This window comes from Amia ocellicauda, chromosome 21, assembly GCF_036373705.1.
Source record: "Amia ocellicauda isolate fAmiCal2 chromosome 21, fAmiCal2.hap1, whole genome shotgun sequence".
NCBI classification, from domain to species: Eukaryota; Metazoa; Chordata; class Actinopteri; order Amiiformes; family Amiidae; genus Amia; species Amia ocellicauda.
The window spans coordinates 5,151,298-5,166,586 of NC_089870.1; the positions used below are offsets into that span (position 1 = coordinate 5,151,298).

The 15,289-nt window shown below is 36.9% G+C and overlaps 1 protein-coding gene across 3 annotated transcripts in view; it reads right to left on the bottom strand.

The window, feature by feature from the left end:
• Positions 1-1,217: 1,217 nt before the first annotated feature.
• The window catches only part of ccdc9b (coiled-coil domain containing 9B), a 37,438-nt gene continuing 23,366 nt past the window's right edge, over positions 1,218-15,289 (bottom strand). For 2 of the 3 annotated variants that reach the window (XM_066694430.1, XM_066694431.1), the window contains 6 exons: positions 14,076-14,125; positions 11,572-11,625; positions 10,862-10,958; positions 8,045-8,078; positions 7,057-7,783; positions 1,218-6,311 (listed from right to left, as the gene is read on the bottom strand). In XM_066694430.1, coding sequence (XP_066550527.1) covers positions 6,196-6,311; positions 7,057-7,783; positions 8,045-8,078; positions 10,862-10,958; positions 11,572-11,625; positions 14,076-14,125 — 1,078 coding nt within the window. In that variant the 3' untranslated portion in view covers positions 1,218-6,195. The remainder of the gene's footprint in view (positions 6,312-7,056; positions 7,784-8,044; positions 8,079-10,861; positions 10,959-11,571; positions 11,626-14,075; positions 14,126-15,289) is intronic. The other variant, XM_066694432.1, reaches the window with a different exon arrangement.

Here is a 15,289-nt window from a genome sequence, read left to right on the forward strand (position 1 = left end):
AGGCTATAGTTATAATCCAATCTGCCATTTCAGATAACAGATCCTGCAACAGAGCACACATTGCAATGAAATAGAATCATTAAAAAGATAACATAACAGTTTTATTGAATCAATGAAATTCAAATACATTTGTAATGATTTAGTTTGCATTCTGTAGGTGAATGGATCTTTCTGCCTAACATTTCTAATGACCCCATCCATTTTAAAGACGTGAAAGCAAAGTAGATATATCCTAGCAGGCTAATAGATGTAACATAAGTGCATCTCTCTCTTAAAGCGCAATTGCTCTGATTCCTAAAATCACTGTTTTACCGACTTCTTACCAGGAGGAACCCAATATTCGATTATTTCAAATTTTACTTGGGTTTAACTTCAATAGCAAACATTAAAACCAGATGAAAAGGCAATTTACCCCTTTCAGTCATAGAAAGAACCTGCAGAGTGGAGGGTTTTCTCAAGAACACTCAATCAATGGTTTCATTGTAGATCATAAGAAATATAAATATTTGTTTGTGGGGGAGAAAAAAAAAAACAATGAAAAGGAGGTCAACTCACCTTGCTGTAGGACCTGGAGATCCAGGTCGTTTGGTTGCACCAAAACTAATTTTCTTCAAGAATCTTCCACAAACTGTAAACAAAACAAACAAGCCAAGCAAAACGTGGAAGTTACTTTTACTTAAGATACACTTGCAAGACATCATTCACCATTAACTTCAACCATTTAAAAAGTGGATACTATAGAATTGCTTAAAACGATTGTCTCCACCAAGCTCAATATAATTGCAAGTTCACTAAAAAGCTAAACTTCTTGGTTTTGCTTTGAGACAGATACAGCACTCCTGAAACCTTCACAGATTAACTGCATCTTTAAAAGAAACAGCACTTAAATGACACCTGCAAAAGGATGTTTTAGAATATAAGCATATATATATATTTGAAAGGCAAAACTTTAAATCTTTTACTAATAATATTTTAAAATATATATTAGAAAACAGTAATGATTTTGGCATCCAGGGATAGAAAATACCTATTCATCTGACAAATACAAAAGGAATTCATAATTGTCAGATTATTTCTTGATAGTTGTTGCCGCATTCAGTATTTGATGTCTGGATTACAGGACGCATTTATGTGAAGGTTTTAATAGCAAACAACAGAAATGACAAATATGAACTCAGACAGCTTCCATCTTACATGTAAAAGAAGAAAGAAAACACTTAGGAAAAAAAAAATCTTTAATAAAAAATGCTCAATGTACAATAAGAATACATATTTGAAAAATGCCAAACTTCTACATGATGTGAGCCTTGTGTGGATTCGTCGGGTTGACTACGGACGACACAGAAGCTACATTAGTATGAACATGAGATGGCAGGGTTTGAGGTATGGATTGCTGGGAAATATATAGTCTGATTTGGAAACATGAATATACAATCGAATGTCCATTTAAACATTCAGATTTGAACACACATGAGTGGGACTGATAGTATTAACATCACGTATAATGTGCCTATTCTATAGTCCCAGTAAAAACGTGGGTTTTGATTAAGGTCGTGTGGGTAACTAATGAAATAATTGATCCATTAAGTCATTCAGACCTCCGCTGTATTGAAGAGAAAGTGTCACCAATGGCTCTCCAGGTTGCAGTTCAATGGTGAAAGGGAAAAATCCCTATGAACACTGTGAAGGAGCTGAGTGGATTTGATTATGTCAGGAACACCAGGATGATATGCTCTTCATTTGCTTAACAGTACCTACTGCCACAAAGCACAGGGTCCACGAGGGTATGACTGAGATGACACGAAGACATCTGGAGATCATCAGTCAGCCTTGCCAGAACAAACTGCCTGTTTTCAAAATGTGGCGAGCCGATAGAACGAGGGTGGCAGGTGATTATCAAAGATCAAGGGAACTGAGGAAAAGAGGCAGCTGGAGATGACCAGATTCCCAGATGACCAAGGCAAGGTCCTCCGATATCCTTCAAAAGCAGGCGTTTTCTTCAGTCGATGGAAAAGTCAAACCTCAGGTGCCAAAGTGCGTCAGATCTCATGCCTGCCATTGGAGATATTCCCTTTCACTGGGACTATGTTTTCCCTTACAAAAAATAAAGTACATTAGAAGTATACTTATGTCCTTTAAGCATATAAAGTAACCTCTTTTAAATAGTTTCAGTATATGTAAATTGTACCAAGTCAGTAAATCAGAGTATATATAGTATACTACTGCTAGTTCAGGATACATTTACATTTAAAGTATTCTCATATTGTACTTGACTGTACTTTTTTGTAAGAGATATTGGCTCATCCCTGGCCAGCCCAGGTGTCTTTTTATATCTCAGAGTGTTTTCACTTTATCCACTCCTGTTTTGTAGCATTATTTTTCCATTTCCATTTTTCCCTTCCAACTGAAAATGTAACACCAGAGAGTACAGCATTCCTATTTACTCAGAAGATCCTATAGGTGGTTTAATTTAATGCTGAACCAATAATAAATAATGTTATTGTGACACAAGAAACAAACACAATTGCTCCAAAAATCAAAAACTCCAGATACGAGGCCATTCTTGTCAATTATAAAACTGCTGGAACATAACTCCTATTCTGAGACCCCAGAACAACACATTACATTAAACATCACAGAACAATTGATTTTTATTTATCTTTTACATAAATACTGTTCTTTGTACTCACAACTTCATGAGTCTCATGAGTTCATGTCTGCATCATGTATGACTGTAATGTAAACAAACATGTAAAAACTCTGCAGCCAAATTCCACATAAAAATAAAACACTAAAAATATGTATTCAGGTTTACTGTCAGGCCCTATTTTATCAAAGAAACAACAGATCCCCTTAACTAAAACAATAGCAAAATTTTACATTAATTTTGAATAATAATTTCAAGTAGACTTTGGAAGTGCAAATTCTTTTGTCAAAGCAACTTCTGAATACTACATTTAAAACATTTAATATGGTGGGTGGTAAATAATTATAAGGTTATGAGATCTGCGTGAAGACTATTACTAATGTTCGGTAAGGCATATATATGGAGTGGCAGAGAAATGTCTTAACTCAATATATTGAACTGGAATATTTCCTAGTATACTCAGGAATGAATGAGTATTCAATACATTAGAAAAATATATAATTCGCTAAGTAAAGTTAAATGAACAATATTACTATTATAAACTACTGAATAACAAGGGATTTAATGAAGGTTGTGTGTGACTGTGTGTGTTTGTATATATAAACACACACACACACACACATTATTTTTCAGTCAGGGGGAATCCCTTTGAATGTCTTTTTGTCTTTTCCTGTAAATAAATTTAGTCAGGCACATCATTTTCAATCCCTTTAGTTTCAATCAGTTATTCTGCTTGAATCTAAAGCCAAGGCAGCAGGTACGTCTTGTTACTCAGGAGGCAATGCATGTCAGACTGGAATTCAGTTAGTTTGAAAATGCCACACCATTACTCGAATGCTATCACACAAATATGACTGGAGAATGGTTTGCACCAGGCTGACTATGTACAATGTTTGCCCCCTGACAAAAAAGATCGGTATCTCCAAAATGCTTTAAAAAAATATTTGTATAATTATTATATTTTAGCAATCTTACAATGAGGACTTACAGGCACGCTGAATAAAATGTTTCGTAAGCACAACGTTGTAAACCAGGTGCTGCACTAATTGACAGCCACTATAAACATCCACTGAAACAAAACCCTACCACAACCAAGGATGTTCAAGTTCTGTTACAGTTACAAACAAGCTTCAAGGCCATTACAGTTAACAGGAATTTGTAATACACAAAACCACATTTATAATGTCGGTGTGGGAAGTGTAAATTCATTAAATTGCACATTACAAAATTTAACAAAAAAAAAAAAAAGTGCTTGACACAAGTATCTCCCTCCTGGGTTATCTCTAGACAATAAAGCACAATCTTTAAACAAGATATAAGGGGAACATGAAATAAATATATAAATATGTTATGTCCAAAAACCTTCCTTTAAACAGCCACTGCATTCATTTTGTCAGCAAGTAATAATCTTACAATACAGTTCTGAGATTGGTTAACTCTGCTTCAGGCAGTTATTTTATCGAAATCAAACAAAAACAACCAACACACAAAAACAAAACTTTAGTGCAATAAAAAATAAAAATGATGTGTTGTAACAAGTTCAAAAGAAACCATTTGTAGAATATTTAAATAATATTTCTAGCAAGAATGGTAGGAGTCTCACTTATGCACTCATTGTTAAATCAAATATTTTAGAGTTTATGTTCTGGTCAAGTAATGATACTAAATGTTTACATTAGCTAAATAAACTCCAAATTCAAGTATTGACTTGACTTGACTTGAATATTCTTGTGCTACAAGTACTGTAAATAAAGACCTTACATTTTAATTTAATGTATTTTCAATCATATTCCTTACTAATAACTCAGAGCCTCTTACGGTGTCAGAACTATTCTAATAAGTGATTTATACCTCCATCTGTCCTGAACTTTTCTTTAAAAGCAAACTGATTTGGTATTTTCTCACTATAAATTAAACAAAACAAAAATGTATTTTGATTAAATTACATGTTTAACATGTTTGTTGTATTTCAATTAAATGCAAGCTGAAAAAAATGTCTTATTTTAAATTTTATTTTTATTTTTTTTCCCTTAGTATATACCACGATTTCTAAATCTGCCTCCACAGGGAAGGACTTTCAACATCCACCTTATGCAGTGGTATAATACAGGGAAAAAATACATTCAATCCTCTTATGTCACCATTTCAGCTTCATCAGAGGTCTTTCAGTTTTATTTTTTGTCTTACATGATCTAACACATCATGTTTATTTTTCAAAATGGCACACAATCTGGTTAAATAAATTGTGAAAAACATAAATAACAGATTTGACCACATATCTGGTGTGCACAGACATTAACTGATCCCTTCTGTATTCAAAGTATTACTAATAAGGGGTATTGCATTCACAACAGTACATCTGAAAGACTTGGTGCTAGTATCTCATCTATTAAGGTATTTAATAATAATCCATGTATTTTTACTCACTTCCAAATGTGAAATATCTCTTAGCTATATTGGTTGCATCAATATGTTCAAAGACTTAATTGGATTCATAAACAATATACATCTATTCATCCGCCTTCATCAATCCAGTGTAGGATAAGGCCTCCTCACAGGAGATCGTTAGCCATAACACAACTACTGGGCAATTTAGAGTAGCCAATCAACCTAAGCAGCATGTCTTTGGGATGTGGGAGGAATCCAGGGCACCAAGAAAAAAGCTCCAACCACTGCACCACCTTGCCGCCCATACATTCATACCTATATACGTATGTGTGTATATACATACACATCCATATTTATACACATACATAAACGCAGACACCGGTACATATGTAAGCTTTTAAGCAAAACAAGCTTCCTGTATGCCTAAAACAATGACTTTAACACAATGCCTTTTTCAAAACAATTCTAAAATGTATAAAATAAAGTGCTTGCAACCCAAGTGTTTTCAGCCAATTCAACAAACCAAACCCTCACAAAACCTCTAAATCTAAATCGATCCTGTAGAAAAAAAAAAGGTGTTATTGTTTCAGTCTGTGCTCCGTGTACATTTCTTCCTTCACACACATATTTATCTATCAGAAACTTCCAACTGTTTCTTTTTAAACAACTTTCCCATTTTCTTTAGCCTGAAAAGCAAAACAAGAGAGAAATGGTTAAAAGAGAGTAAAGCAATCGTGCACCATTCTGATACAGGGGGAGCTGGTTCTTGGCCTGAACAAAATTGGAACCCCCCCCCCCACATGTGCTCTTGTGCTCTGCATAGCAAACAGTGATGGATTGAGGAACTAATGGCACTACAGTCAGGGGAGTCAGCAATCAAGGGATCAACTTGTAGGGGCACCTTCTAACCAGTTAGAGTTTGCTCATAGTATGGGTTCCTCAAAATTAAAACTCATTATTATTTCATTAATTTTTACCTAACATTTAACTACTTACAATGCAGACAAACTGATTTCAGAGGTGATAAATAGAGAGATGGCTCTAGGATTTTTGTCAGTACTTCTGTTCACTTCCAAAACCTCTATAATAAAATCCATCTAAATATAATGCTTGTTCACCAAAAGGAATGTGCCATATTACTCTCTTACAGAATAGTACTATTATTTTTTGAAAATATCTATTTTGGGTCCTACCTTGACAGTGCTGGTCTTGTAGTCTGGAAGAGAAGCCCCAGAGACCCGACTCATCACAGAGAGACTGGAATCAATAATCTCCTCTAGGACATGGAGAAACAAAGTGACTAAGGATTCATCAGGGAGCTTGTTGTTCTAGAATAGTTGAAGTCTGTGTGTCGGCTTACATACAGCACAAACAAAACAACAACCCAGACGACCGTCACAGACTGCATTTTCAAAATTCCTCACTTTAAACCAGCAAACAAAACAGAGGACAGAGGTTACACTGATAACAGCAAACACTAGTTGACTAAGCTGATAATTTGGTTTCGACAACCAGGGGATGATTAAATAGTATTGCTGTATTGTTAGAAGCACTTACATTTTATGAGTTTATGCTTTGAGAAAAACTACACATTTAGTCTATTCTCTGTCTCTTCTTTGCCAGACTGATATAGTAATAAAATCTATCTTCTTCGATATAAATATGAATCTGTCTACCTGTCAAATATGAACCATCTCTCAACAGCTCACTTGCTGACACAGTGAAATGGCAGAGTGAGTGAGTGAGAAAAAGTGCTGTGGAATAGAGATCTGATACAGAAATGTGTAAAAGCTTCCAGCAATTATGCTGCGCTAATGAAATGCTAAATTCAAATTCCTTCAAACTGGACACACAGAATTAAAAAGGTATCCATGCATCCAAAATACCGAAGTATCCTTTTAAGAAAAACGTGTGTGTGTGTTTCAGCATTAAATTTACATTTTCCTACATTACTTTTGCAGCAGTCTTTATTTTTAGGCATACCTGCTCATTCAAGTTACTTAATCATAAATCATCAATACCTGGGCTTCTGGTCTTATTGCTCTTAGAATTTTCTGGAAGTTCATCAGTTTTCTCTTCTGTAAGCAAACTAGGATTTAGATCCATATTACTGTGATCCTGCCCTGGACCAGAACTAAGACTTTCTATTTCAGCATCACAAATAACTGTCACAGCTGATGCAATGTTAGAAAGGACAGGGCCTTCTTCCATCAACAATCTGTCCTGGTGGACTTCAGACACAACCTTCTGTAGGGGGCTGTGTGTAACCTTGGAGATTTGACCGCAGATCCCCGAAGTCTGTTGCTCTCCAGGTGCCTCTGACTGGGCTTTGAGGTTTTCTGAATCCTCTCGAAGTGTCTTTGCAGCATGAACACCAGAAGGAAGAGAGACGGGTGTTTTTTGGGCTGACAGATGACCCTCGGTTTTCCTTGTTCTCTGAGGTAACGCTCCAGAATCCACCAGTCTGTTAACTCTCAATTCATTGTCTACAACTTTGCCACCTTGTGTTTCCCCATCTATCCCAACTGCAATCTCCAGTTGACCATCACAGGAATCAGACGTCACTAACTCAGATTCCTTCACTCCTTCTTTACCTTCACTATCAACAGACTCTGTAGAGTTGGCAGTGTCTGCATCACCTTTAATGTGCCAGTCTTTCCTATGTTTGCTCACTGTGGGCTCATCGACCTCAGGACCACCCAAAGCCTCCAGACTGTCAGAGAGGTCTTCAGAGTCCTTTTGCATTCTCTGAAAAGCAAATAAAAGGTAGAATAGAGTGATGTGTGATGAGAAATGTTATTGGATGCAAACAGACATATATATTGTTTCCAATCCTAAATTTACTTCATATATAATTAAACAAATGGCAAACTAACCAAAATACAAAAAAAAACTTGAAACCAGTACAGTAGTCATTTTGTAAAGTGGTAATATTTAATTCCTATGCTGACTGGAAAAAAAAGAAAAAATTAAAAGTATTTAATGAATTCTCTGACTTTATAAACTGACCTGTAGATAATCTTCTTCCTCTGTGCAGTCCCATCTGCAGAAACAATATACAGTGCAGTTGTTAATAATACTGCATGCATGACCCAGGTGCTGAAATTCCCATATACAACATTTGTGCTTTTTGAGTGTTATACCTTGGGACCTCTTTTTAAAAAATTCTGCCTTTAAATTTTATTTAAAAGAAAGGACTTAAAGAAAAGAATAATCAGTCAGCGAGAAGGAGGGTTTGAAATGTCAAAGAAAAAAAGGCCTTATTCCAGATCCCATTTGTCACAGAAATCCACAGTAAGATAAAGAAGTCCACAGTAGATGTGCTGTAATATTCAAATGCATCAATCACACAGATGTTAAATACATTGATAATCTGAGTACTTTATTAGGTATGTACAGTATGTGATAGGTTTCCTTGTATCACATTTATAATTTACAACTCAATATGCCCTGGATCCCTCAGGAATTACTGATAGCTCCCAGCTCTCTGCAAAAAACAACACTGCTCTGGCCTGGAAAGTATGACTTTTCTGAATCTACAAGCAGATTCACTTTTTCCATTAGTGGCCACAAATGCAGTACTCTGGGACATTAATCCAGAATGTGCCTGTCTTCACAAATGAGACCACAAATAACATTAAAATTGAAGTCTCACATACCAACTAACAATAAAAAGACTCGCCACCAAACACTGATTGCGAAGGGGAAACACGAGAAGGGTGCACAGTAGAGTTGAACCGTGAATGAGACGAAAAAGAAAAAGAAGAGGACTGACTACCTGGAATAAGATGTACTTTTTGACAGATGAGATACCTTTGGAAATGACCATGGACCAAACACTACGACTACAACCCCAAATAACCCACGAAAACTCTTATGCACCACTACAACCCAAATCCATGAGCCGAAGATCGCATGACCCACACCCCAGACCGTGCCACAATATATATTTTACACATGTTTACCTGGTTTTCTGTTTGCATTAATTAATCTTTGTGAAGTAATAGACTGGATTGACTACTTAATTCTAAAATATAAAAACATGGTGTATTCAGCCTATACAAAACCAAAGTATAAGTTCTAATTAAACTGTATTGTTTATTTTCCAATTCTCTTCTGTGATATGAATTTATAAACAATGTACAATTTGTTAGTTTTGAAACTTGATTGCCTGTGCTTGTATTATGCCAAAGTAGCATATGTGCAACCTGTTAGTTGTTTAATATCCAGGGTGGGACTTTACTTGGTAGGTAACACGTACTTTGCCAATCTGTGACTAAGACCACTTATGTCTTTACCTGTGCTTTGTTTTTCAGGTATACATATTTTTAAATGTAGGCGGATCATTGTGTCTCTCTCTCTGGATGATTTTAGACTCTTCAATCATTGCCTGATTCCTAAAATGATTATACTATGAGGTCATACAGTGGTTTATATTAGTATTTCATTTTACTTCTCCACAGGCTTTTGCCAATTTGGTAATTCAGCAAACGGATATGTCAGATTAAACCTGACTTGACCTCATTTAGTCTGCTCAGTATTTGCAGAGCACACAATCAATCAGATATTGATTCTTCTCTTAATTAGCCAAGACAGAAACGGTACAAAAAGGCCACACCCAATGGTTCCCGCTGGTACCCAACAAGCCTCTGCAAGCTGTCATAAATCGCTGTGTTGGTAACGAACTGTCTCCAAGGATACATGGAGACTGAATTCTTACATCACTGACAAGGGGCCAGTGACTCACAAACTATAAATAGTTTGTCATTTTCTGTCTTTAGGCCACATACATTATGGACAAGCAGTCTGAACAATTATTTAATGAGGGAATAAAAGTAAATCAAGCTAATACTAGGCTGTTGCTAACATTCCCCATTCCATACAGTGGAGGGGGGTGCAAAGTGATGAATGCTGGGAAAGTGCATGTGTTGCCAGACAATTATGCTTGGGAAGGCAGAAGTCAGGCTTGGGGTTGGGGTTGTCCTCCTCCCTAACCTCAGTTAAACTCCATTAAATGCAGACATCTGGCCTAACTTAAACAGCTATTGGCTAGTTAGTTTCAGACAAACATAAATTTACTTCCTGATAATTATATCTGAATATTATTTTCCTTTTCATTTCCTGAGTTTAACAATAACAATCTGAAAGTGATATCTGCTTTGCATGTCCATAGTTCTAGAACTCTTACTGTTCTTTAAAGTGGTGCTTGGACTGCGGCCTGAACATCTGCAATCCCACGTTACAGACGCATCTCCTAAAGAGGAGAGAACTGGACTGGCTTTTCTGGCGTCAATTCTGGATAACTGCTCTCTCTCTTACTCTCCTTCTCAACCGCAGTGCACGCACTACACACAGCAGGCCTGCCCCTGGATCAGCACTTGGAAGTGTTTTCCAGGGTGGATGGCCCTCATGTGGTTAGTGTTTTATAATTAGGCCTCTTCCAGGGAGCCAGCTCTGAGTCACTACAATGCCCCCCATTGCACCTTCCAGAAGCACCAACACTAGTTAAAAAAAAAAAAAAAAAAAAAGTGGCCCAGCACCAAACGAAACCCTGACAATGAAAGCGTCAGAATTCAGTTTTCAGAGACCTAGAAAAAGCCTTAAATCATAAACATGCATTTGAGGTAAATCAGTAGGGGCCTCCATGCTTTGTATGCACTCACACAGAACACGCATCTAGGGTTAGGAGCTTTCAGATTTCAGTCTTCATACAAGTCAGAGAAAATAAAAAGTTTAAGTAAACGGTAAGCAAACAAGACCAGTAAAAACCCTGAAGACACTTTTGATATTGGTTCCAGCAGCCCAAAGCAAACCATAGCAGCATACCTTCTTGCTCTCCCAGTCAGGCGATCCTTGCCCTTTGCCTTGCTGCTTACTGCTGGCACATTGTTGCCAGTCTTGTCTCTGCTGCGGTGATTGGTGCCTGCCACAAACACCAGAAACATCGTGTACTGTAGTTCAATCTGAATCAAGGCTAATATCACATTCCTGCTTATAACAGGTGTAAATTACACTGCAGAATGTGTTTCATTGATCTTATGTTGAGAACTATAGAAGCAGTCAAAGCACTTGAGCTTAAAGAACTGCAATGAATATAGCTGATGGCAAAACAAAGATCTACATCTATCTATGCAGATAGACAAATAAATATATACATGCACATATATCCCTTTTCTCCACTCCCCTTCCTCCTGCACTTGTTATCTCACTGTATTAGGATGTATGCTTATTGTATTTTGTATTGATTGTACTACTGCACTTTTGTAATGCTTTAAATTGTATCCTGGATAAGGGAGCCTGCTAAGAAACAAACAATATTATTATTATTATTATTATTATAAATAATATTTTAAGAGTATGAATTAAAGTGACAGGGGCATAAATAAAATATAAATTTAATTTCCAACATATACAAATACAATGACAAAATGAATGCCTCCATTACAAAAGGAAGAGTATATCACCATACATTTACACCCCCTTTGTATCCCAATTAGAAATTTAGAAACAAATTTCAATAAAGGTTTCATACTTACCCCTAGATTCAGGGTTTGATGGTCTCAGATTAAATTTCCTTGTATTTTTCCCCACTGAACGACAAGATAATTCATGAAATTAATTTGTAGATACAGTGAGGGAAAAAAGTATTTGATCCCCTGCTGATTTTGTACGTTTGCCCACTGACAAAGAAATTATCAGTCTATAATTTTAATGGTAGGTGTATTTTAACAGTGAGAGACAGAACAACAACAACAAAATCCAGAAAAACGCATTTCAAAAAAAGTTATAAATTGATTTGCATGTTAATGAGGGAAATAAGTATTTGATCCCCTATCAAATCAGCAAGATTTCTGGCTCCCAGGTGTCTTTTATACAGGTAACGAGCTGAGATTAGGAGCACTCTCTTAAAGGGAGTGCTCCTAATCTCAGCTCGTTACCTGTATAAAAGACACCTGTCCACAGAAGCAATCAATCAGATTCCAAACTCTCCACCATGGCCAAGACCAAAGAGCTGTCCAAGGATGTCAGGGACAAGATTGTAGACCTACACAAGGCTGGAATGGGCTACAAGACCATCACCAAGCAGCTTGGTGAGAAGGTGACAACAGTTGGTGCGATTATTCGCAAATGAAAGAAACACAAAATAACTGTCAGTCTCCCTTGGTCTGGGGCTCCATGCAAGATCTCGCCTCGTGGAGTTTCAATGATCATGAGAACGGTGAGGAATCAGCCCAGAACTACACGGGAGGATCTTGATAATAATCTCAAGGCAGCTGGGACTATAGTCACCAAGAAAACAATTGGTAACACACTACGCCGTGAAGGACTGAAATCCTGCAGTGCCCGCAAGGTCCCCCTGCTCAAGAAAGCACATGTACAGGCCCGTCTGAAGTTTGCCAATGAACATCTGAATGATTCAGAGGAGAACTGGGTGAAAGTGTTGTGGTCAGATGAGACCAAAATCGAGCTCTTTGGCATCAACTCAACTCGCCGTGTTTGGAGGAGGAGGAATGACCCCAAGAACACCATCCCCACCGTCAAACATGCAGGTGGAAACATTATGTTTTGGGGGTGTTTTTCTGCTAAGGGGACAGGACAACTGCACCGCATCAAAGGGACGATGGACGGGGCCATGTACCGTCAAATCTTGGGTGAGAACTTCCTTCCCTTAGCCAGGGCATTGAAAATGGGTCGTGGATGGGTAGTCCAGCATGACAATGACCCAAAACACACAGCCAAGGCAACAAAGGAGTGGCTCAAGAAGAAACACATTAAGGTCCTGGAGTGGCCTAGCCAGTCTCCAGACCTTAATCCCATAGAAAATCTGTGGAGGGAGCTGAAGGTTCGAGTTGCCAAACGTCAGCCTCGAAACCTTAATGACTTGGAGAGGATCTGCAAAGAGGAGTGGGACAAAATCCCTCCTGAGATGTGTGCAAACCTGGTGGCCAACTACAAGAAACGTCTGACCTCTGTGATTGCCAACAAGGGTTTTGCCACCAAGTACTAAGTCGAAGGGGTCAAATACTTATTTCCCTCATTAACATGCAAATCAATGTATAACTTTTTTGAAATGCGTTTTTCTGGATTTTTTTGTTGTTATTCTGTCTCTCACTGTTAAACTAACACCTACCATTAAAATTATAGACTGATCATTTCTTTGTCAGTGGGCAAATGTACAAAATCAGCAGGGGATCAAATACTTTTTTCCCCTCACTGTACATGCAATCAGATGTGTAAGCTGCAGTCCTGTGAAGTTATTCTAAACAATTAAGCACAGTCAATGTGTGGTCAAATAAATAAATAAATCACAGAAGGCATGGATGAAAATACTGGTGCCAATACAGTTTGAATCTTAATTCCAGCTGTCTGATTGTTATGGACTACCACACTGCAGTCTGACAATGAAAGAAAAAAAAAAATTCCACACATTTTACGGTTCATTTGTCATGCTACTAGATTTTCAGTGTCAAGCATTTTCAGAAAATCCATATTCAATACTAATTAAATGTAATTTTATTTGATTGTTGTGGCTCCTATGAGATTTTACCAGGTTGTTATTTTAATCTGCCTCATTTAATAATCAGAGAATTTATTGCAAATTTCCGATTAAGGGTTATTGTTTTTTATTTGAACAAGTGTCCCGACCCACAGAGTAATCTGAGGGTTCATTACATCAGAATGATTAGGGAAATTATACAATCTCTTTGGTCAATTTTAAATATTTTGGTACTGCATTAATATAGATTTAGCATTGCGTAATTCTTTGAAAATTAAATGTAAGTGACACTCCAAAGTTCCAAAGTGGATCACAAAATTACTGGCACAAGTTCATAGGTTTTTGTTTTTAACAGCAATCAATCATAATTGTTCTATTTTTTATTTTGCTTTGTTGTTTTGTTTTCAATAAATACACATTCTGCTAAGTCATACTTTGCTTTTCTCATAAATCGTAGACATCTCTAAACTGGAGAACTTGGAGAACTAAGAGAAAAGTAGCTGAAAGATCACTTTTTTTTCTGGAGGATGATAAATAACTCACCTCTCTGTACATTTCCACAATCACCGTCACTATGAAAGCTTTCACGAAACCTATGGAAATAAAAATAATTACCCTACAGTAAATCAAGAGCCCAGCATCAGGGCAGTTTGAAAATTAATACTGAGACACTTAAGAAAAGCTCCCTTAACTAAATAAATTAAATGTGTATAAGATGTTGAAATAAATGCAATGTTTGTATGGTTTTTAAGATAACCAAATGAGGAATAGGGGTGTATCAGTTTAATATCACTCCTCTGTTTTGCTCTTGGAATCACTGAATCATTTCCCTATTTTGTCTGCTGTGCATTATTGAACATTCCCAAAAAAGGAAAAGCATTCAAACCGAGCAAGCTAAAAATAACCTCTAGTCCTTTCCTTCATTTCTATTTAATAGCACATGATTACTACAAAGCTGTTTGTCTTGGTACAGCTCCATTCTGAGGTCAACACAGTTTACAAATCCAGGTCTGAAACACTCTCTTCAGCGTTCTGGCTGACGTTACCTAAGGACATGTTTTGGGGATTACAGCGCCTGCCAAGTAAAACTAAATAAAATAAACACAATCGCAATGGAAACGGGCAAAACAGGGCATCCAAATTCTTACAAAAATTTAAATACTAATCCACATGCTTAAAAAAAAAAAAAGGCCACTTGGATTTCTTTCATAAACTGTGGTTCTACTACTTATTCTAAACCAACAGTTCTTGGAAATGAAGTGCAAGAAAACAAAAAGCCCTCTGGAGAAACTTAAACACACAGAAGACTTGAAGCACTTCAATGGATTTGTTCATACCAAATCCAATTAAGAAACCATTAACTATTAAGTGAGATCAAAGCACTTCAATTGTATGAATGTAAAATAATTTTCACCTTGTCCATCTAATTATCATGACTGATGACTGGTAATGCAGTTGGTTTCACAGTATGCACAGGTGTAACTGCTTGTTTTCTTCTACAAACATTCACTGCACAATGTCAATAATACAATAACAAATAATAAAACAAATCTAATTAGCAGGCCCTGCGTAAGACACCCGAGATGTCTTCTCAAACCTTTTTGCTAGAAAACACAGACGCAGAATCAATTCATCTGCAGCTAATTCAGGCCCACAGCCAGGAAAACATGAATCAGCTGTCAACCGTTCCAGAGTCTAAACAGAGCGTTCAGTATCCGTCATTCTGGGTTGCTTTGCAGATCTGAGAGATACTGTAG